Source organism: Procambarus clarkii, chromosome 11 (genome assembly GCF_040958095.1).
Source record: "Procambarus clarkii isolate CNS0578487 chromosome 11, FALCON_Pclarkii_2.0, whole genome shotgun sequence".
In the NCBI taxonomy this organism is placed as follows: domain Eukaryota; kingdom Metazoa; phylum Arthropoda; class Malacostraca; order Decapoda; family Cambaridae; genus Procambarus; species Procambarus clarkii.
The window spans coordinates 47,925,746-47,942,271 of record NC_091160.1 but is presented as its reverse complement, the minus strand read 5'-3'; the positions used below and the strand labels follow the sequence as shown (position 1 = coordinate 47,942,271).

The 16,526-nt window shown below is 44.1% G+C and overlaps 2 protein-coding genes across 2 annotated transcripts; one reads left to right on the top strand and one right to left on the bottom strand.

Moving 5' to 3' along the window:
* The first annotated feature begins 3,576 nt into the window (after nucleotides 1-3,576).
* Nucleotides 3,577-7,646, top strand: LOC138363481 (uncharacterized). The gene is made up of 2 exons (XM_069322827.1): nucleotides 3,577-3,724; nucleotides 5,004-7,646. Exons 1-2 carry the CDS (start codon nucleotides 3,692-3,694, stop codon nucleotides 5,814-5,816), a joined length of 846 nt encoding a protein of 281 aa, XP_069178928.1. The 5' UTR covers nucleotides 3,577-3,691; the 3' UTR covers nucleotides 5,817-7,646.
* Nucleotides 7,647-8,163: 517 nt separating this feature from the next.
* Nucleotides 8,164-15,072, bottom strand: LOC123758405 (peritrophin-48-like). The gene is made up of 2 exons (XM_069322828.1): nucleotides 14,866-15,072; nucleotides 8,164-12,465 (listed from the first exon to the last, which is right to left on the bottom strand). The coding sequence occupies exons 1-2, from the start codon at nucleotides 14,899-14,901 to the stop codon at nucleotides 11,617-11,619; spliced, it is 885 nt and encodes a 294-aa protein (XP_069178929.1). The 5' UTR covers nucleotides 14,902-15,072; the 3' UTR covers nucleotides 8,164-11,616.
* Nucleotides 15,073-16,526: the final 1,454 nt, after the last annotated feature.

The window sequence follows — 16,526 nt, the reverse complement described above, 5'->3', positions numbered from 1 at the left end:
AGATATGCTTGCGGGGGTTGAGCTTCGGCTCTTTGGTTCCGCCTCTCAACCGTCAATCAACAGGTGTACAGGTTTCTGAGCCTACTGGGCTCTATCATATCTACATTTGAAACTGTGTATGGAGTCTTCCTCCACCACATCACTACCTAATACATTCCATTTATTAACTACTCTGACAATAAAAAGATTGCTTCTAATGTCTTCATGGCTCATTTGACTCTCCATTTCCACCTGTGTCCCCTAGTGCGTGTTCCCATTGTGTTAAAAAAACTGTCTTTGTCTACTTTTTTAATTCCTCTGAGAATCTAGTATGTATTGATCATGTCCCCCCCTAACTCCCCTGTCTTCCAGGTACGTGAGGTTTAATTCCAGTAGTCTCTCCTCATAGCTCATGGCCCTCAGTTCGGGCACTAGTCTGGTGGCAAACCTCTGAACCTTCTGTAATTTAGTTTTATGTTTGATGAGATATGGACTCCACGCTGGAGCTGCATACTCCAGGATTGGTCTGAGACACGTGACATAAAAGATTCTGAATGATACCTTACACAAGTTTCTAAAGGCCGTTCTTATGTTGGCCAACCTGGCATATACCGATTATGTTATCCTCTTGATGTGGGCTTCAGGGAACAGGTCTAGAGTAATATCATCCCCCCAAGTCTCTCTCTCTCCCTCTCTCTCTCTCTGATTCCAGAAGAATTTCCTCTCCCAAATGATACCTTGTATCTGGCCTCCTGCTCCCTACACCTATCTTCATTACGTTATACTTGCTCGGGTTATAATCTAACAACCATTTGTTGGACCGTTCCTTCAGTTTCTCCAGGTCTTCTTGAAGCCTTCTTGACTGTGTTTGATGGTGTAGTGCAGATTGTATATTACGTAGTGTCACATACATCTTTTCGTGGAGTGTGTTTTGTTTACCATCATTACACATGACATTGTATTTGGTCGAATAGTTTCGTATAGTATTTTGTTACGCCACTAAACACTGCCTCTTACATCTCAATGTCGTTTCGTACAGGGACGCGTTGTGTAGTACTGAACCGTGTAGACATATGAACAAGTAATGAGGCTGGACGATAGATTATAACCCACGTATTTGAACCCAGGCCCCGCACATTACCGTCTGGATTAGGCCTGCACAACTTTTAAAATAATACGGGGCCAAACTACTCCAAGGAAACCTGATTTGGGCAGCGAGTGAAAACGTCATTTATCCAATAACATTAATATTGCTTCAATATTAATGGCATCAGATAATGTAATCAATAATAATAGTAAAAATAATAATAATAATAATAATAATAATAATAATAATAATAATAATAATAATAATAATAATAATAATAATAATAATAATAAATATATTTGATTTTCACATTATATTAAAATTTCAAACATAATTATATAAAAAATTATACATTTCTCACTTGAAACAAAATTCCATTTATAAAATACTTTAGTCCAAATGGTTTAGTTTCGTAATCATCTCATTAACCTAATGAGAGGCATAACACCCTTTACACTAACAAGTTTGTTGGGTTCTTGGGTCATAGTCTCAGTAGACGTCTTCAAGACGTCTTCTAAATGGTCATTATTCAGACAAGAACGTTATTAGTTTTTTTGTATTCACGATAGAAAATGCTCATAAATATATGTACTGCCAAAAATGTTGAGCGTTTCAAGTGCAGCTTTCAGGGGACCTGATAGCTGACTGGACAGCGCTACGGATTTGTAGTCCTGAGTTCCTGGTTCAATTCCAAGTGAAGGTGGAAACAATTTGGCAGAGTTTCTTTCACCCTGATGCCTGTTACCTAGCAGTAAATAGGTACCTGGGGAGTTAGACAACTGCTACGGGCTGCTTCCTGGGAGGGGGGGGGGGTGTAACAAAAAGGAGGCCTGGTCGAGGACAGGGCCGTGGTGACGCTATACCCCGAAATCATCTTAATACAATTTCAAGATAGATAGCTGTTCTAAGATCTTTGTGTATTTTTCAGTGTCCAGTTTTCTGTAAAATTCCTGTGCACTGTTTTCTTGGTGCTTATTTATGTAATTTGGCGAACACTGGTAACGTTCAACTGTAATTGGAATACCCGGTTGACTGCATAGAAAACGGATCTTCAATATCTTCAATTGATTTTTTTTAATTATTATTAAAGTGTGTCTTCTGTCAATTTTCTCAATTGAATCATAAATTTTCAGAGCATATTTATCTCCTAGGTCGCTGTGCTTGTCCTGGGGTGTGTGCTGATCTCAAGTGGGAAAGTGACACATTTCATCTTTCAGCAGCTGACTTATAAAAAGCTTCAATTTCATTTTGAGAGTTTTCATTGCTGCGAAAATTTGAAATATGCAAAAAACTAGTTTCCCTGAAGATTAGTAATGAGGTTATTTAGATGTGTTTATCACCATTGAAGATCATTATTAAACAACTCATCTCCAAGCTCAGGAAATTGCCTCAGTTCCTCTTATAAGAATTTGACAACTTCCTCTTTTTAAAGCAACGAAACACTTGAGCACTCGTCCATTGTCTTAAACACCTTCCTTCAGAACGGTAGTTCTGAAAGAACAGGTCGTTGTACTCCGCGTCTAACTCTTCAAAAAAAACTCCGAATATCCTATGTTTCACTCCTTTAGAACGGAAGTATGTAACAATAGAAATTCCCACTGACGTTACTCAATCAAACTTCAACATTTTGCTACTCTGAACCTTAAGATGTATTACTCAGTGGTGTAATACAAAAAATATTTCTGCACATTGCCATATCACCATCAGTAGAAATGGGGCATTAAACTTACAAAACTAATTCCTAGCTGCATTGCAAATGTTTTCCAACTTAAACCTACTCTCAAACGCCACGTAAGTACATATTATTTATAGATTCACGGCGTTGTTGTGATTTCATTGTGCATTAACAGTAGCGAGAGACCCACAATGTCACTACCGATACATGAGAGAAGGCGGCTCCCTGATTGTGAGCGGGTACCTGATTGTGGGCGGTTCCCTGATTGTGGGGGGTTCCCTGATTGTGGGCGGGTACCTGAGTGTGGGCTGATATCTGGTAGAATTTGGAGTGTGATACCAGCTGGTGCCTTCCAAGCTCCAAACAAGTCTTACAGATCTTCTGGTTCAGGTTCTTTAAAGCCCATTAAGGTTCAGTCGGTTGTGACCGCGCCTGTGGAGTTCAGGGACGCAAGTTCGAATCCATTGTAATATCTTAATGTTTATCGTTGATTTATCACATTATTGTGATTTAATTATGATGTTGAACACTTTGAATGCAATGAATATACTTTATTTTCTGGAAAATTGGTTGCCTCATGCAGTGTATGACATACACAAAGTGTGGATATTGTAAACCTTCCACCTGACATATTGATGTCGTGGTCATCTTCACCTCCGAGGGACGAACATCATGTATAGAGTAAACATCCGTGGACCCCCAAGGGGACCATGAACCACCAAGGTGTTCAGGGACACCAGGTTAACAACCCCTGGTGTGAACTATTTTCGTTACAGCGTCACCCACAGCGGCTCCCACGCTGTGATAAGCGCAGCAGTATAAGTGGTGCTCCAAGACACTTCCCGCAGTAGAGTCCTGCGGACACAGTAGAGCTGTGTTACAACAGCATTGCTGTTACTTCTGCCACAGCATTGATCTTCACCTTGCAACAGCACGCCAAAGTGTTCAGCATGAAGCGATCGCAGCTCATATGTGCCCTGTTGGTGAGATGCTTCTACTCTCATAATGCTGTGGTCCTTGTGTGTCACTTTGCCTTTCAATACCTCTGTATGTGTGTGTGTTTGTTTGTCTTGCTATGTCTGTATGTCTGTGTTTGTCTTTCTATGTTTGTATATCTGTGTTTGTCTTTCTATAAATGTCTGTGTTTGTCTTTCTATGTCTGTATATCTGTGTTTGTCTTTCTATGTCTGTATATCTGTGTTTGTCTTTCTTTGTCTGTATTCGTCTTTCTATGTCTGTGTTTGTCTTTCTATGTCTGTATATCTGTGTTTGTCTTTCTTTGTCTGTATTCGTCTTTCTATGTCTGTGTTTGTCTTTCTATGTCTGTGTTTGTCTTTCTATGTCTGTCTTTGTCTTTGTATGTATGTGTTTGTCTTTCTGTGCCTTTATGTCTTTGTCTGTCAGCCTCTCCATATCACTTTGCCTTTCTTTCTATGTATGTATGTATGTCTGCCTCTCCATGTATCTGTATGTCTGTGTCTGCCTTTCTTCCTTTCTATGTCTGTCTGCCATTCTGTTTCTGTATGTCTGTCTGCCATTCTGTTTCTGTATGTCTGTCTGCCATTCGGTCTCTGTATGTCTGTCGGCCATTCGGTCTCTGTATGTCTGTCTGCTATTCGGTCTCTGTATGTCTGTTTCTGCCTTCCTGTCTGTGTCTGTCTTTCTCTCTATCATTATTTCTGTCTATCTGTATTTGTGTCCGTCTCTATCTATCTATGACCCTGTATGCCTGTGTATGCCTTTCTGAGGCTCTGTATGTCTGTGTATGTTTTTCTGTGTCTCTGCACGTCTGGGTAAGCATTTCTTAGTCTCTGTGTGTCTCTATGTCTGTGTCTTTGATTGTATCTCGAATTATGTATGTCTGGTTAGATCTGTTTATGCAAATAACTTTCTCCACGTTTATTCCTTTTAAACTAAATTTATTCTTGTTTCTCTATTTGTCTGCTGTTTGTTCTTGCCATGAGTACCGTGCAAGTACAGCTGTAAAGCTATAAAGGAGCTGCCACGTATGGGGCAATAGACATAAAAAATTGGTAACAGATAGAAACTGTAGAACAAGAGGACACATATTATGATATGATTTATGCCTGTGAGGGTGTCTGAAGCAGTTTGTGGTATTCTGCTCTATATGTATTTTTATAATTTATTTTGGAGTGTGTTGCTAACTCAAACAATACTAATGAGTATTTATTTCTGGACACCAACAAAAGATTACGCTGAGTTTCCGTTTAATTTTTTTAACATTGCGGGTGTCTGCTGCAGGTGGCGTGGGTGGCGGCGCTGCTCTGCGTCACTGAGGTCCTCTCTGCTTGTGAACCAGATTGCAGCGGCAAGAAACCGATGGATAAGGTTGAGGATCCTTTGAACTGCAATAATTATTACATTTGTTTGGAGGACGGAATAGCCTCGGATGTTTCTATACCGTGTGACAGTGGTAGTTATTTTGACGGGGACGATTGTTCTGGTTCTGGAAACTGTACATCTACCTGCACGCCATCACCTTGCCATTTAACATGTAGCGGAAACATGGACGTCATCTCTGACCCAAAAGACTGCAGTATCTATTACATTTGCTCACCAAGCAACATTATTGGACCCTATGATTGTCCCACTGACAGACCTTATTTTAGCGGCGAGACTTGCGTTAAGGACAAAACTGTGTGTTGCGGCGACCTGTGTAATGCGTACTGCCAGGGTGACATAGCGGAGATTGCTGACCCCTACGACTGCCACAAGTTCTATATGTGCCCTGAGGCGGGACCGGCTGAAGAAAAATATCATTTCACTTGCCCCTCAGGGGGCACTTTTGATGTAGCCGTGGGTCAGTGTGTGGCCGGCGCCCCTTGTAATATACTGTGTAGCGGGGGAGGTACGGACCCACCTTCTCCAGACTGCCAGGCGTCCATGACGTGCACGGCTGTGGGACTCTTCCCCATGTGCACGACGTGTTACCAGCAGTACTTCAACTGTCACACCGTCGGCCAGCCAGCCACCGTTGAGACCTGCACAGGATCCTTGCTCTTCAGCACCAACCCTTCTTCACCTTACTGTATGAGGCCCGAAGACTGCCTCTAATCAGCGATCTGAGTCCACCACCCACTGGCCTCAACTCCACCACCCAATTTTTAAAATTCACTGGACACTGCTTTAAGCTCACCGCCCTCTGGACTCACTCCATCATCCACTGGACTTATTCCACCACCCACTGGACTCACTCCATCACCCACTGGACTAACGTGATGTCGTCAACACCCAGGTGCATTGACCTAATCTATTTTTCCACAGTCCAACCCACCTGAGCACGCCACTTGCATCGCCACCTATACCCACTATCTACACTTGCACCACCACCTATACCCACTATCTACACTTGCACCACCACCAGTAACTGAATTTAATACAGTTGTCACCAATGATGTGCACAACTGAACCAAACACACACACGCACACACACACACACACACACACACACACACACACACACACACACACACACACACACACACACGCACACGCACACGAACACACATACGCACACACACACATACATACACACACACACACACACATAAACACACAGGAAGGTTAGGAAGTGATGTGGTGGAGGCTGACTCAATACACAGTTTGAAGTGTAGATATGATAGAGCCCAATAGGCTCAGGAATCCGTACACCTGTTGATTGACGGTTGAGAGGCGGGACCAAAGAGCCAGAGCTCAACCCTCCGCAAGCACGACTAGGTGAGTACAACTAGGTGAGTACACACACACACACACAACATTATTAAATTAAAAATATAATATTATTATAAAAAACAACGTACTATTAGATCCAAACAAGGCTGTTTATTGGTAGCTTATGGTGAAACAGATCATGTAGGGTATTTATATGAGAAGTACTTGTCAATTCTAGTCTTAAATAAATTCACGTTATCATACTGAAATATATAATTTGATATGTTGTTCCATATGCTGACGCTTCGTTTACAAAAATGTATATTTTGCTTTGACTGAAAAGTTTGTCTTTGTTTCGAGTGATGTTAGGCAGTGCAAAATTTAAGTATTATTCTGTATCAGGATTGTCATATATTTTAATTATTTATAAACTTGCATTATTGCCTCTCATTTTCTTATATTTTATTTTGCTAAATAAAATTAGATCTTTTAAACTGCTTCATATGATATATTTCTATATTTCAAAGTCTTGGCATCATTTTTGCTGCTCGATATTGAACCCCTAATTTGGCTATAACGTTTGTCAAGAACGGTGACCAGAACAGAACATAAGATACCTGTATAAGACCTGCTAGTGAAGCGATGAGTGGAGATTACTTTCTCAGATCGTAAGACTAAATCTCTCTCATGAAAAGCCAATATTATATTGGCATCATTTACACCGTCAGTGTACTGCTTACTAGGCCTCAGATCATATCACTTAAAGGTCTATTTTGTTCACATATTCTCATTAACTCCGTATTTCATCCATTTTTTTACCTTCATTTGTTCCAGTGTGTATTAGTTTATTTTTCTGAGCATTCAAATTGGTCTGTCAATTGTTTAATTAATTTATTAAAGTGTTTAAGTCAGATTTTAATCTCTGGTGTTCAGGGCTTTGTTCACACAAAACTGTTGGAGTATTCTTTGTAAAGGAGGCACTGAGTCTATGTAAGTTGTACAGCAGAGTATGTCACTTCCTGAGGTATACCTCTTGTGGATGGTATACCTCTTGTGGATGGTATACCTCTTCTGAATGAAATACCTCTTCTGGATGGATGGAAGATGATATACCTCTCCAGAAACAGTTGTGCAATAATCCTTTTAGTGAGATATTTTGTTTATATTAAATTTGAATCAAGAATGTTCAATCCATTACTAATATTCAAATGTGAATAAATTTTGATTATTGTTTGTAATTTATCTTATATACTACATTGTGTTTGTTAAGTAATCACTCAGAGGGATATTTGTACAGCAACGACCTCGCTTCTTTCAGGGTCCGTGTTCGATCCTTGAAGGTCCAAGTTGTTGGGCACCATTCCTTCATTTCGTCCCCCCAATCCCAGCTCCTATTCTATCCTCATATCCCAGCTCCTATTCTCCCTTTGTATCCCTTCCATGTTCTATATAGTCATGTTGGCTTAGCGCTCTCTTCAGATAATTATCTCATCTTTCAATACTATCTTAATTTTCTAGCTCCTAAAACCCATGTAGTACACTAGTTAGATATCCACACTCTCACCTATACTGCACTTGTTTTGTTAGAAGTGGCCACATTGACAGGTGTGTTGCAGAGGTGGCCACATTGTCAGGTGTGTTTCACAGGTGGCCACATTGTCAGGTGTGTTTCACAGGTGGCCACATTGTCAGGTGTGTTTCACAGGTGGCCACATTGTCAGGTGTGTTTCAGATTAATATAAACACAAAATACGTTTATATACGTTTATTGTTATTGAACAATCAGAGATGTGCAGAGAATACGTCATAATAACGGGGGGCTGAAACAGGTAACGCAACACACATACGAAGTAGAAATAACAACGTTTCGGTTCGTCAGGACTTGCTTAGGGCCCAGGACCAGGATGCACCAAGCATTTACGTGTCCACTGACGAAACCTCTACATCTTTCCTCAAACATGGCGGCTTTGTTTACATATAATAAACAGTGTACGAGCTTGGAAACTTCACAACCCAACTAGTTGTTGGGTTGTTGTTGTTATAAACAACCTCGTAGTGCTTCGCAACCAATAATCTTTTCTTAAATTCAAATTTAGCTGCATGATTGAGGAAAGATGTACAGGTTTCGTTAACAGACAAGTAAATTCCTAGTAAATCACTTTAGGTCCCTTATGTGACCGAAACGTCATTTTTAATATATAAATATAAAGTATATATATATATATATATATATATATATATATATATATATATATATATATATATATATATGTGTGTGTATATATGTATATATATACGATATGAGTTGATCAGGGATATGTAGAACAAATATTTTGTGTCTCATAAATCACTATTTAAAATTAACTTCACTAAAAAATCTACAAAATTTAGTACAAACTCTGAGTTGTTTATTATAATTAATTGTGATCATAATAATTTGTCTTTCTAAACCATCTTCAAGACATTCTTAGAAAATGCACACTTTATGTTTTTCTAAAAACATCTTTCTTCTATGAAATCAGTTACTTCAATCTTAGAAAACACACTAAGTTTTCTAAGAACTTCATTTTTGAATGAAATCACTTACTTCCATCTTAAAAGATACACACTTTACCTAATCTATCAACTTCATTCTTAAATAAAATCAATTACTTAATAAATAGTTAAATTATAAATTAAAGTTCACTTTCAATCATAAAACTTTCCAAATTGTATTTCTTTGGCTTTCAATCTCTTCTTCTTAGGCTTCGGAATTCCTTGATATTTGTAGAAGCTGTTCTTGTTCGTCTTGTCTACTCCCCTCAGAATTTTGTATGCAGTGATTATATCTCCTCTGTTCCTTGTCATCTCCAGGGCCATGAGATTTATTTCCCATACCCTTAACCATTTAATATTGTTCCAAACGTTCGTATTTTTACAATTTTGGTTTATGCTTCACAAGGTACGAATTCCCGATCATTACTGCATATTTCAGTATTGGTCTAACATAGGTGTCCCATATCCTGCCGATGGTACCCTGCTCCTGGGTGCAGAAATGACTGGAAGCAGGCCAAACTGGCGAAGTTAGTGGAGAAGGCCAGAGGGGTGAATCTGTTGGGAGCAGTTCAGGATGGTGCAAGATGTAGTGTCAGGACGCAGTTACTGGGAGCAGGCCACAAGGACGCAGTTACTGGGAGCAAGCCATAAGGACGCAGTTAATGGGAGCAGGCCATAAGGACGCAGTTACTGGGAGCAGGCCACAAGGACACAGTTACTGGGAGCAGGCCACAAGGACGCAGTTACTGGGAGCAGGCCACAAGGACGCAGTTACTGGGAGCAGGCCATAAGGACGCAGTTAATGGGAGCAGGCCATAAGGACGCAGTTACTGGGAGCAGGCCACAAGGACACAGTTACTGGGAGCAGGCCACAAGGACGCAGTTACTGGGAGCAGGCCACAAGGACACAGTTACTAGGAGCAGGCCACAAGGACACAGTTACTGGGAGCAGGCCACAAGGACACAGTTACTGGGAGCAGGCCACAAGGACACAGTTACTGGGAGCAGGCCACAAGGACGCAGTTACTGGGAGCAGGCCATAAGGACGCAGTTAATGGGAGCAGGCCATAAGGACGCAGTTACTGGGAGCAGGCCACAAGGACACAGTTACTGGGAGCAGGCCATAAGGACGCAGTTACTGGGAGCAGGCCATAAGGACGCAGTTACTGGGAGCAGGCCATAAGGACGCAGTTACTGGGAGCAGGCCATAAGGACGCAGTTACTGGGAGCAGGCCATAAGGACGCAGTTACTGGGAGCAGGCCATAAGGACACAGTTACTGGGAGCAGGCCATAAGGACGCAGTTACTGGGAGCAGGCCATAAGGACGCAGTTACTGGGAGCAGGCCATAAGGACACAGTTACTGGGAGCAGGCCATAAGGACAGTTACTGGGAGCAGGCCATAAGGACACAGTTACTGGGAGCAGGCCATAAGGACGCAGTTACTGGGAGCAGGCCATAAGGACGCAGTTACTGGGAGCAGGCCATAAGGACACAGTTACTGGGAGCAGGCCATAAGGACAGTTACTGGGAGCAGGCCATAAGGACACAGTTACTGGGAGCAGGCCATAAGGACGCAGTTACTGGGAGCAGGCCATAAGGACACAGTTACTGGGAGCAGGCCATAAGGACAGTTACTGGGAGCAGGCCATAAGGACACAGTTACTGGGAGCAGGCCATAAGGACGCAGTTACTGGGAGCAGGCCATAAGGACGCAGTTACTGGGAACAGGCCATAAGGACGCAGTTACTGGGAGCAGCCCAGAAGGAAGCAGTTACTGGGAGCAGGCCATAAGGACACAGTTACTGGGAGCAGGCCATAAGGACAGTTACTGGGAGCAGGCCATAAGGACAGTTACTGGGAGCAGGCCATAAGGACGCAGTTACTGGGAGCAGGCCACAAGGACACAGTTACTGGGAGCAGGCCATAAGGACACAGTTACTGGGAGCAGGCCATAAGGACAGTTACTGGGAGCAGGCCATAAGGACACAGTTACTGGGAGCAGGCCATAAGGACGCAGTTACTGGGAGCAGCCCAGAAGGAAGCAGTTACTGGGAGCAGGCCATAAGGACAGTTACTGGGAGCAGGCCATAAGGACACAGTTACTGGGAGCAGCCCAGAAGGAAGCAGTTACTGGGAGCAGGCCATAAGGACAGTTACTGGGAGCAGGCCATAAGGACACAGTTACTGGGAGCAGCCCAGAAGGAAGCAGTTACTGGGAGCAGGCCATAAGGACGCAGTTACTGGGAGCAGGCCATAAGGACACAGTTACTGGGAGCAGGCCATAAGGACACAGTTACTGGGAGCAGGCCATAAGGACACAGTTACTGGGAGCAGGCCACAAGGACACAGTTACTGGGAACAGGCCACAAGGACGCAGTTACTGGGAGCAGCCCAGAAGGAAGCAGTTACTGGGAGCAGGCCATAAGGACACAGTTACTGGGAGCAGGCCACAAGGACACAGTTACTGGGAGCAGGCCACAAGGACACAGTTACTGGGAGCAGGCCACAAGGACACAGTTACTGGGAGCAGGCCACAAGGACACAGTTACTGGGAGCAGGCCACAAGGACACAGTTACTGGGAGCAGGCCACAAGGACACAGTTACTGGGAGCAGGCCACAAGGACACAGTTACTGGGAGCAGGCCAGAAGAGAGGCAAGGGACAACTCACAAGGGTGGGTAATAAGGACAGTTGCTGGGAAGGATGCAGAAAGGGTAGATAGGTACTGTGTTGAACACGTAGTTTTCTTGGCACGTGTGAGGAACACCTTGAGCTCCAGCACCCGAGCACTGGAAATATTCTTGCTGACAATAGCTGCACCTTGGGTAGTTGCCTTCATCCACACAGGTAAGCGAGTCTACGCAGTCGGTGCTTGTGGTTGTTGTGGTTGTTACTCCTGTTGTTGTTGTAGACGATCCACCAGAGCACAAGTTGGTACAGGAAGCACCTGAGGCACATCGACCAATTTGGTAGTCAAAGTGTTCACCGCTTTTACAAGAAAAGTGTAAGTTTGGGTCCACAGCTCCCTCTACATCGCACATGTAGTACTTGGTGCAGTCTGTGGGGTCGGGGGTCTCCACGATCCCTGGCTGACAGTAGGGAACACACGAGACTGTGCAACAAACTTCCTTGTCATCGACACAGTTTACACCGTTGAAGTAGGTGTCTGGGTCACAGTAACGTGTCTGTGTTACTTGACCAGCAATACAAATATAGTATTTACCACAGTCGAATGGATCACTGATCAAGCTGAAGGAGCCGTTGCAGGTGATGTGACAGTCTGGAGGCTGACAGGTGGCTTCACAAGTGCCCGTAACGGCGGTACAATCTGGACCATCAGGGGGGAAATAATTACCGGCCGGGCAGGGCACAGCGTGGTCTGAGGCTATACCGTCCCCCAAGCAGATGTAATAGTTGGTGCAGTTCAAGGGGTCAGGGACTTTATCCAAAGGATTTTTCCCATTACAGTCCGGTAAACAGGCGTCATTCTGGACCATCCAGGCGGTGGCCACGACCTGAGTGAGGGAGAGGAACTATTATATGTCGTAAAAGTTATATTTTTCACTTCCTCAAGGGTAGACATACATTATCCAACGCTGAAATGTCCAAAAACTGGGCTGAGGTGTAAGAGGAACACAGACAACACCTATTGCGTCGACAGACAACGTCAACGCCTGACGTTGTTTACGTTGCGGGAAAAACACGTTATCTCTGCACACTTCTGCAGCTGCCTCATCCACGTCTGTGCAACTAACCTATACTACGTGAAGGGTTATATAGCAGGTTATGAGCTAGTTGCGTGATACTAAATAAAACACCTGTGGTAGTAGTAGCCACCTGTGACGGTAGCGCCCTGCCACAGGTAACGGTAGTCACCTGTGACAGGTAACGGAAGCCACCTGCCACAAGTAACGGTAACGATCTACCACAGGTAACGAAAGCAGGTCACTCCCTCGACCCTAGATCATCCATGGTGCTGGACAGTCAAATTGGCACGCTATAGGTTCTCCTTGGCATGACATATACCACAAATATACTCAATTATCAAGAACAAATTTTGTAATTGCTCCTGAGAGAGAGAGAGAGAGAGAGAGAGAGAGAGAGAGAGAGAGAGAGAGAGAGAGAGAGAGAGAGAGAGAGAGAGAGAGAGAGAGAGAGAGAGAGAGAGAGAGAGAGAGAGAGAGAGAGAGAGAGAGAGAGAGAGAGAGAGAGAGAGAGAGACAGAGACAGAGACAGAGAGAGTAACAGAGAGAGAGAGAGAGAGAGAGAGAGAGAGAGAGAGAGAGAGAGAGAGAGAGAGAGAGAGAGAGAGAGAGAGAGAGAGAGAGAGAGAGAGAGAGAGAGAGAGAGAGAAAACATATATTAATATTTTCATCTTTACAAATGTGTCTCAAGAAGCAAATTATACATAAAGCGTAATTGTGACATACACATTCCACTCAGTTGAATCATCGATGATTCGAACTTGAGACTTCAAATTACAACATTGCCCTACCAACCAGGCCATGGGTGCCCACTAACATACAGATCACTCATTACAAAAAGTGTAACACAACAAAGCATTTTATGACTAAAACCTGATTAGCTACCAAAGCTTTAATTGGCACTCTCAGCTCCAACAGTGCCACTTGCACTATCAGCACCAACAGTGCCACTGGCACTCTCAGCACCAACAGTGCCACTTGCACTCTCAGCACCAACAGTGCAACTTGCACTCTCAGCACCAACAGTGCCACTTGCACTCTCAGCACCAACAGTGCCACTTGCACTCTCAGCACCAACAGTGTCACTTGCACTCTCAGCAACAACAGTGCCACTTACACTCTCAGCACCAACAGTGCCACTTGCACTCTCAGCAACAACAGTGCCACTTGCACTCTCAGCACCAACAGTGCCACTTGCACTCTCAGCACCAACAGTGCCACTTGCACTCTCAGCACCAACAGTGCAACTTGCACTCCAGGAGGCTCTACTAAAACTCAAACTTTCACTCCAGAAGGCTCTACTACCACTCAAACTTTCACTCTATGAAGCTCTACTACCACTCAAACTTTCACTCCAGGAGGCTCAACTACCACTAAAACTTTCACTCTAGGAGGCACTCTCAGACAACCTTTTCATATATTATTCCACACTTCTATTACAAGACTCCAGTCGTCTGTCTCTATCATAAATGATCTCTTTATTACACCCATTTACACCGCTCTTGTTCAACGGGTCTCTGGCCTCCCACTAGCATGCCAATACCACCTCAGTGTTGTGTAGTACACACCACCTCAGTGTAGTGTAGTACACACCACCTCAGTGAAGTGTAGTACATACCACCTCAGTGTAGTGAAGTACATACCACCTCAGTGCAGTGTAGTACATACCACCTCAGTGTAGTGTAGTACATACCACCTCAGTGTAGTGTAGTGCATACCACCTCAGTGAAGTGTAGTACATACCACCTCAGTGTAGTGTAGTACATACCACCTCAGTGTAGTGTAATACATACCACCTCAGTGTAGTGTATTACATACCTTCTCAGTGTAGTGTAGTACATACCACCTCAGTGTAGTGTAGTACATACCATCTCAGTGTAGTGTAGTACAAACCACCTCAGTGTAGTGTAGTACAAACCACCTCAGTGTAGTGTAGTTCATACCACCCCAGTGTAGTGTAGTACATACTACCTCAGTGTAGTGTAGTACACACCACCTCAGTGTAGTGTCGTACATACCACCTCAGTGAAGTGTAGCACTTTGCATACCAACTGTACTCTGCTTCAAATGTGTTCGAAAATAATGAGAGAATGACTTTGTTAAACATTACCGTCCATTTGTTTAGCCAAACTAATGAAACCCAACTTAATGTTTACTAATTGTCCCCAACAATGCCCCTGGGAGCGTCCTGGGGCCCATACCGTTCCTCACCGCCAGGGCAATGATGAGAAGACTGCGCTTGATCATGTTGGACGACCTGGACACCTGACGCTGGACACCTGATGCTGGACACCTGACGTTGTACACAAGACGTTGGACAGCTGCTGGACCACCGGGCTCCACTGCAGGTGTATTTTGGGTGCAGGAGTGTACTGCGGCAGCTGCTGCCTTGGTGCCAACACTTATACCCGGAGGATTATCAATGTGGGTGTCGCCAACACCGGGGCCGGAGGGAGGGAGCTATTGTGGTTCGGGTGTGTCATGCGGTCAACCAACACGCTTCACACAGGTAAACAGATATTAGGGTCAGCACTAATGTGTATCTTTTGTTACTAACGACTTGTATATTACTGACGTGTTGGTTACGACTTTAGTAACAGTGCCGAAACACACACACACACACTCACACTCACACTCACACACACACACACACACACACACACACACACTCACACTCACACTCACACACACACACACACACACACACACACACACACACACACACACACACACACACACACACACACACACACACACACACACACACACACACACACACACACACACACACACACACACACACGCACACACACACACGCACACACACGCACACACACACACACACACACACACACACACACACACACACACACACACACACACACACACACACACACACACACACACATACACACACACACACACACACACGCACACACACACACGCACACACACACACACACACACACACACACACACACACACACACACACACACACACACACACACACACACAAGTTAGGCGGGATCCAAGAGTCAATGCTCGATCCTGCAAGCACATATAGGTGAGTACACACACACACACACACACACACACACACACACACACACACACACACACACACACACACACACACACACACACACACACACACACACACACACACACACACACACACACAGCACGACAGAGCCCAGTAGACTCAGGAATCTGTACACCAGTTGATTGACGGTTGAGAGGCGGGACCAAAGAGCCAAAGCTCAACCCTTGCAAGCACAAATAGGTGAGTACACACACACACGCACACACACACACATACACACACACATACACCTGGTAGATGGGGTTCTGGGAGTTCTTCTACTCCCCAAGCCCGGCCCGAGGCCAGGCTCGACTTGTGAGAGTTTGGTCCACCAGGCTGTTGCTTGGAGCGGCCCGCAGGGCCACGTACCCACTACAGCCCGGCTGATCCGGAACTTCTCTTACAAAACCGTCCAGTTTTCTCTTGAAGATGTCCACGGTTGTTCCGGCAATATTTCTTATAGTCGCTGGGAGGACGTTGAACAACCGCGGACCTCTGATGTTTATACAGTGCTCTCTGATTGTGCCTATGGCACCTCTGCTCTTCACTGGTTCAATCTTGCATTTTCTTCCATATCGTTCACTCCAGTACGTTGTTATTTTACTGTGTAGATTTGGGACCTGACTCTACAGTATTTTCCATGCGTATATTATTTGGTATCTCTTTCGTCTTCTTTCTAGAGAGTACATTTGGAGAGCTTTGAGACGATCCCAACAATTTAGGTGTTTTATCTCGTCTATGTGTGCCGTATATGTTCTCTGTATTCCCTCTATTTCAGCAATCTCTCCT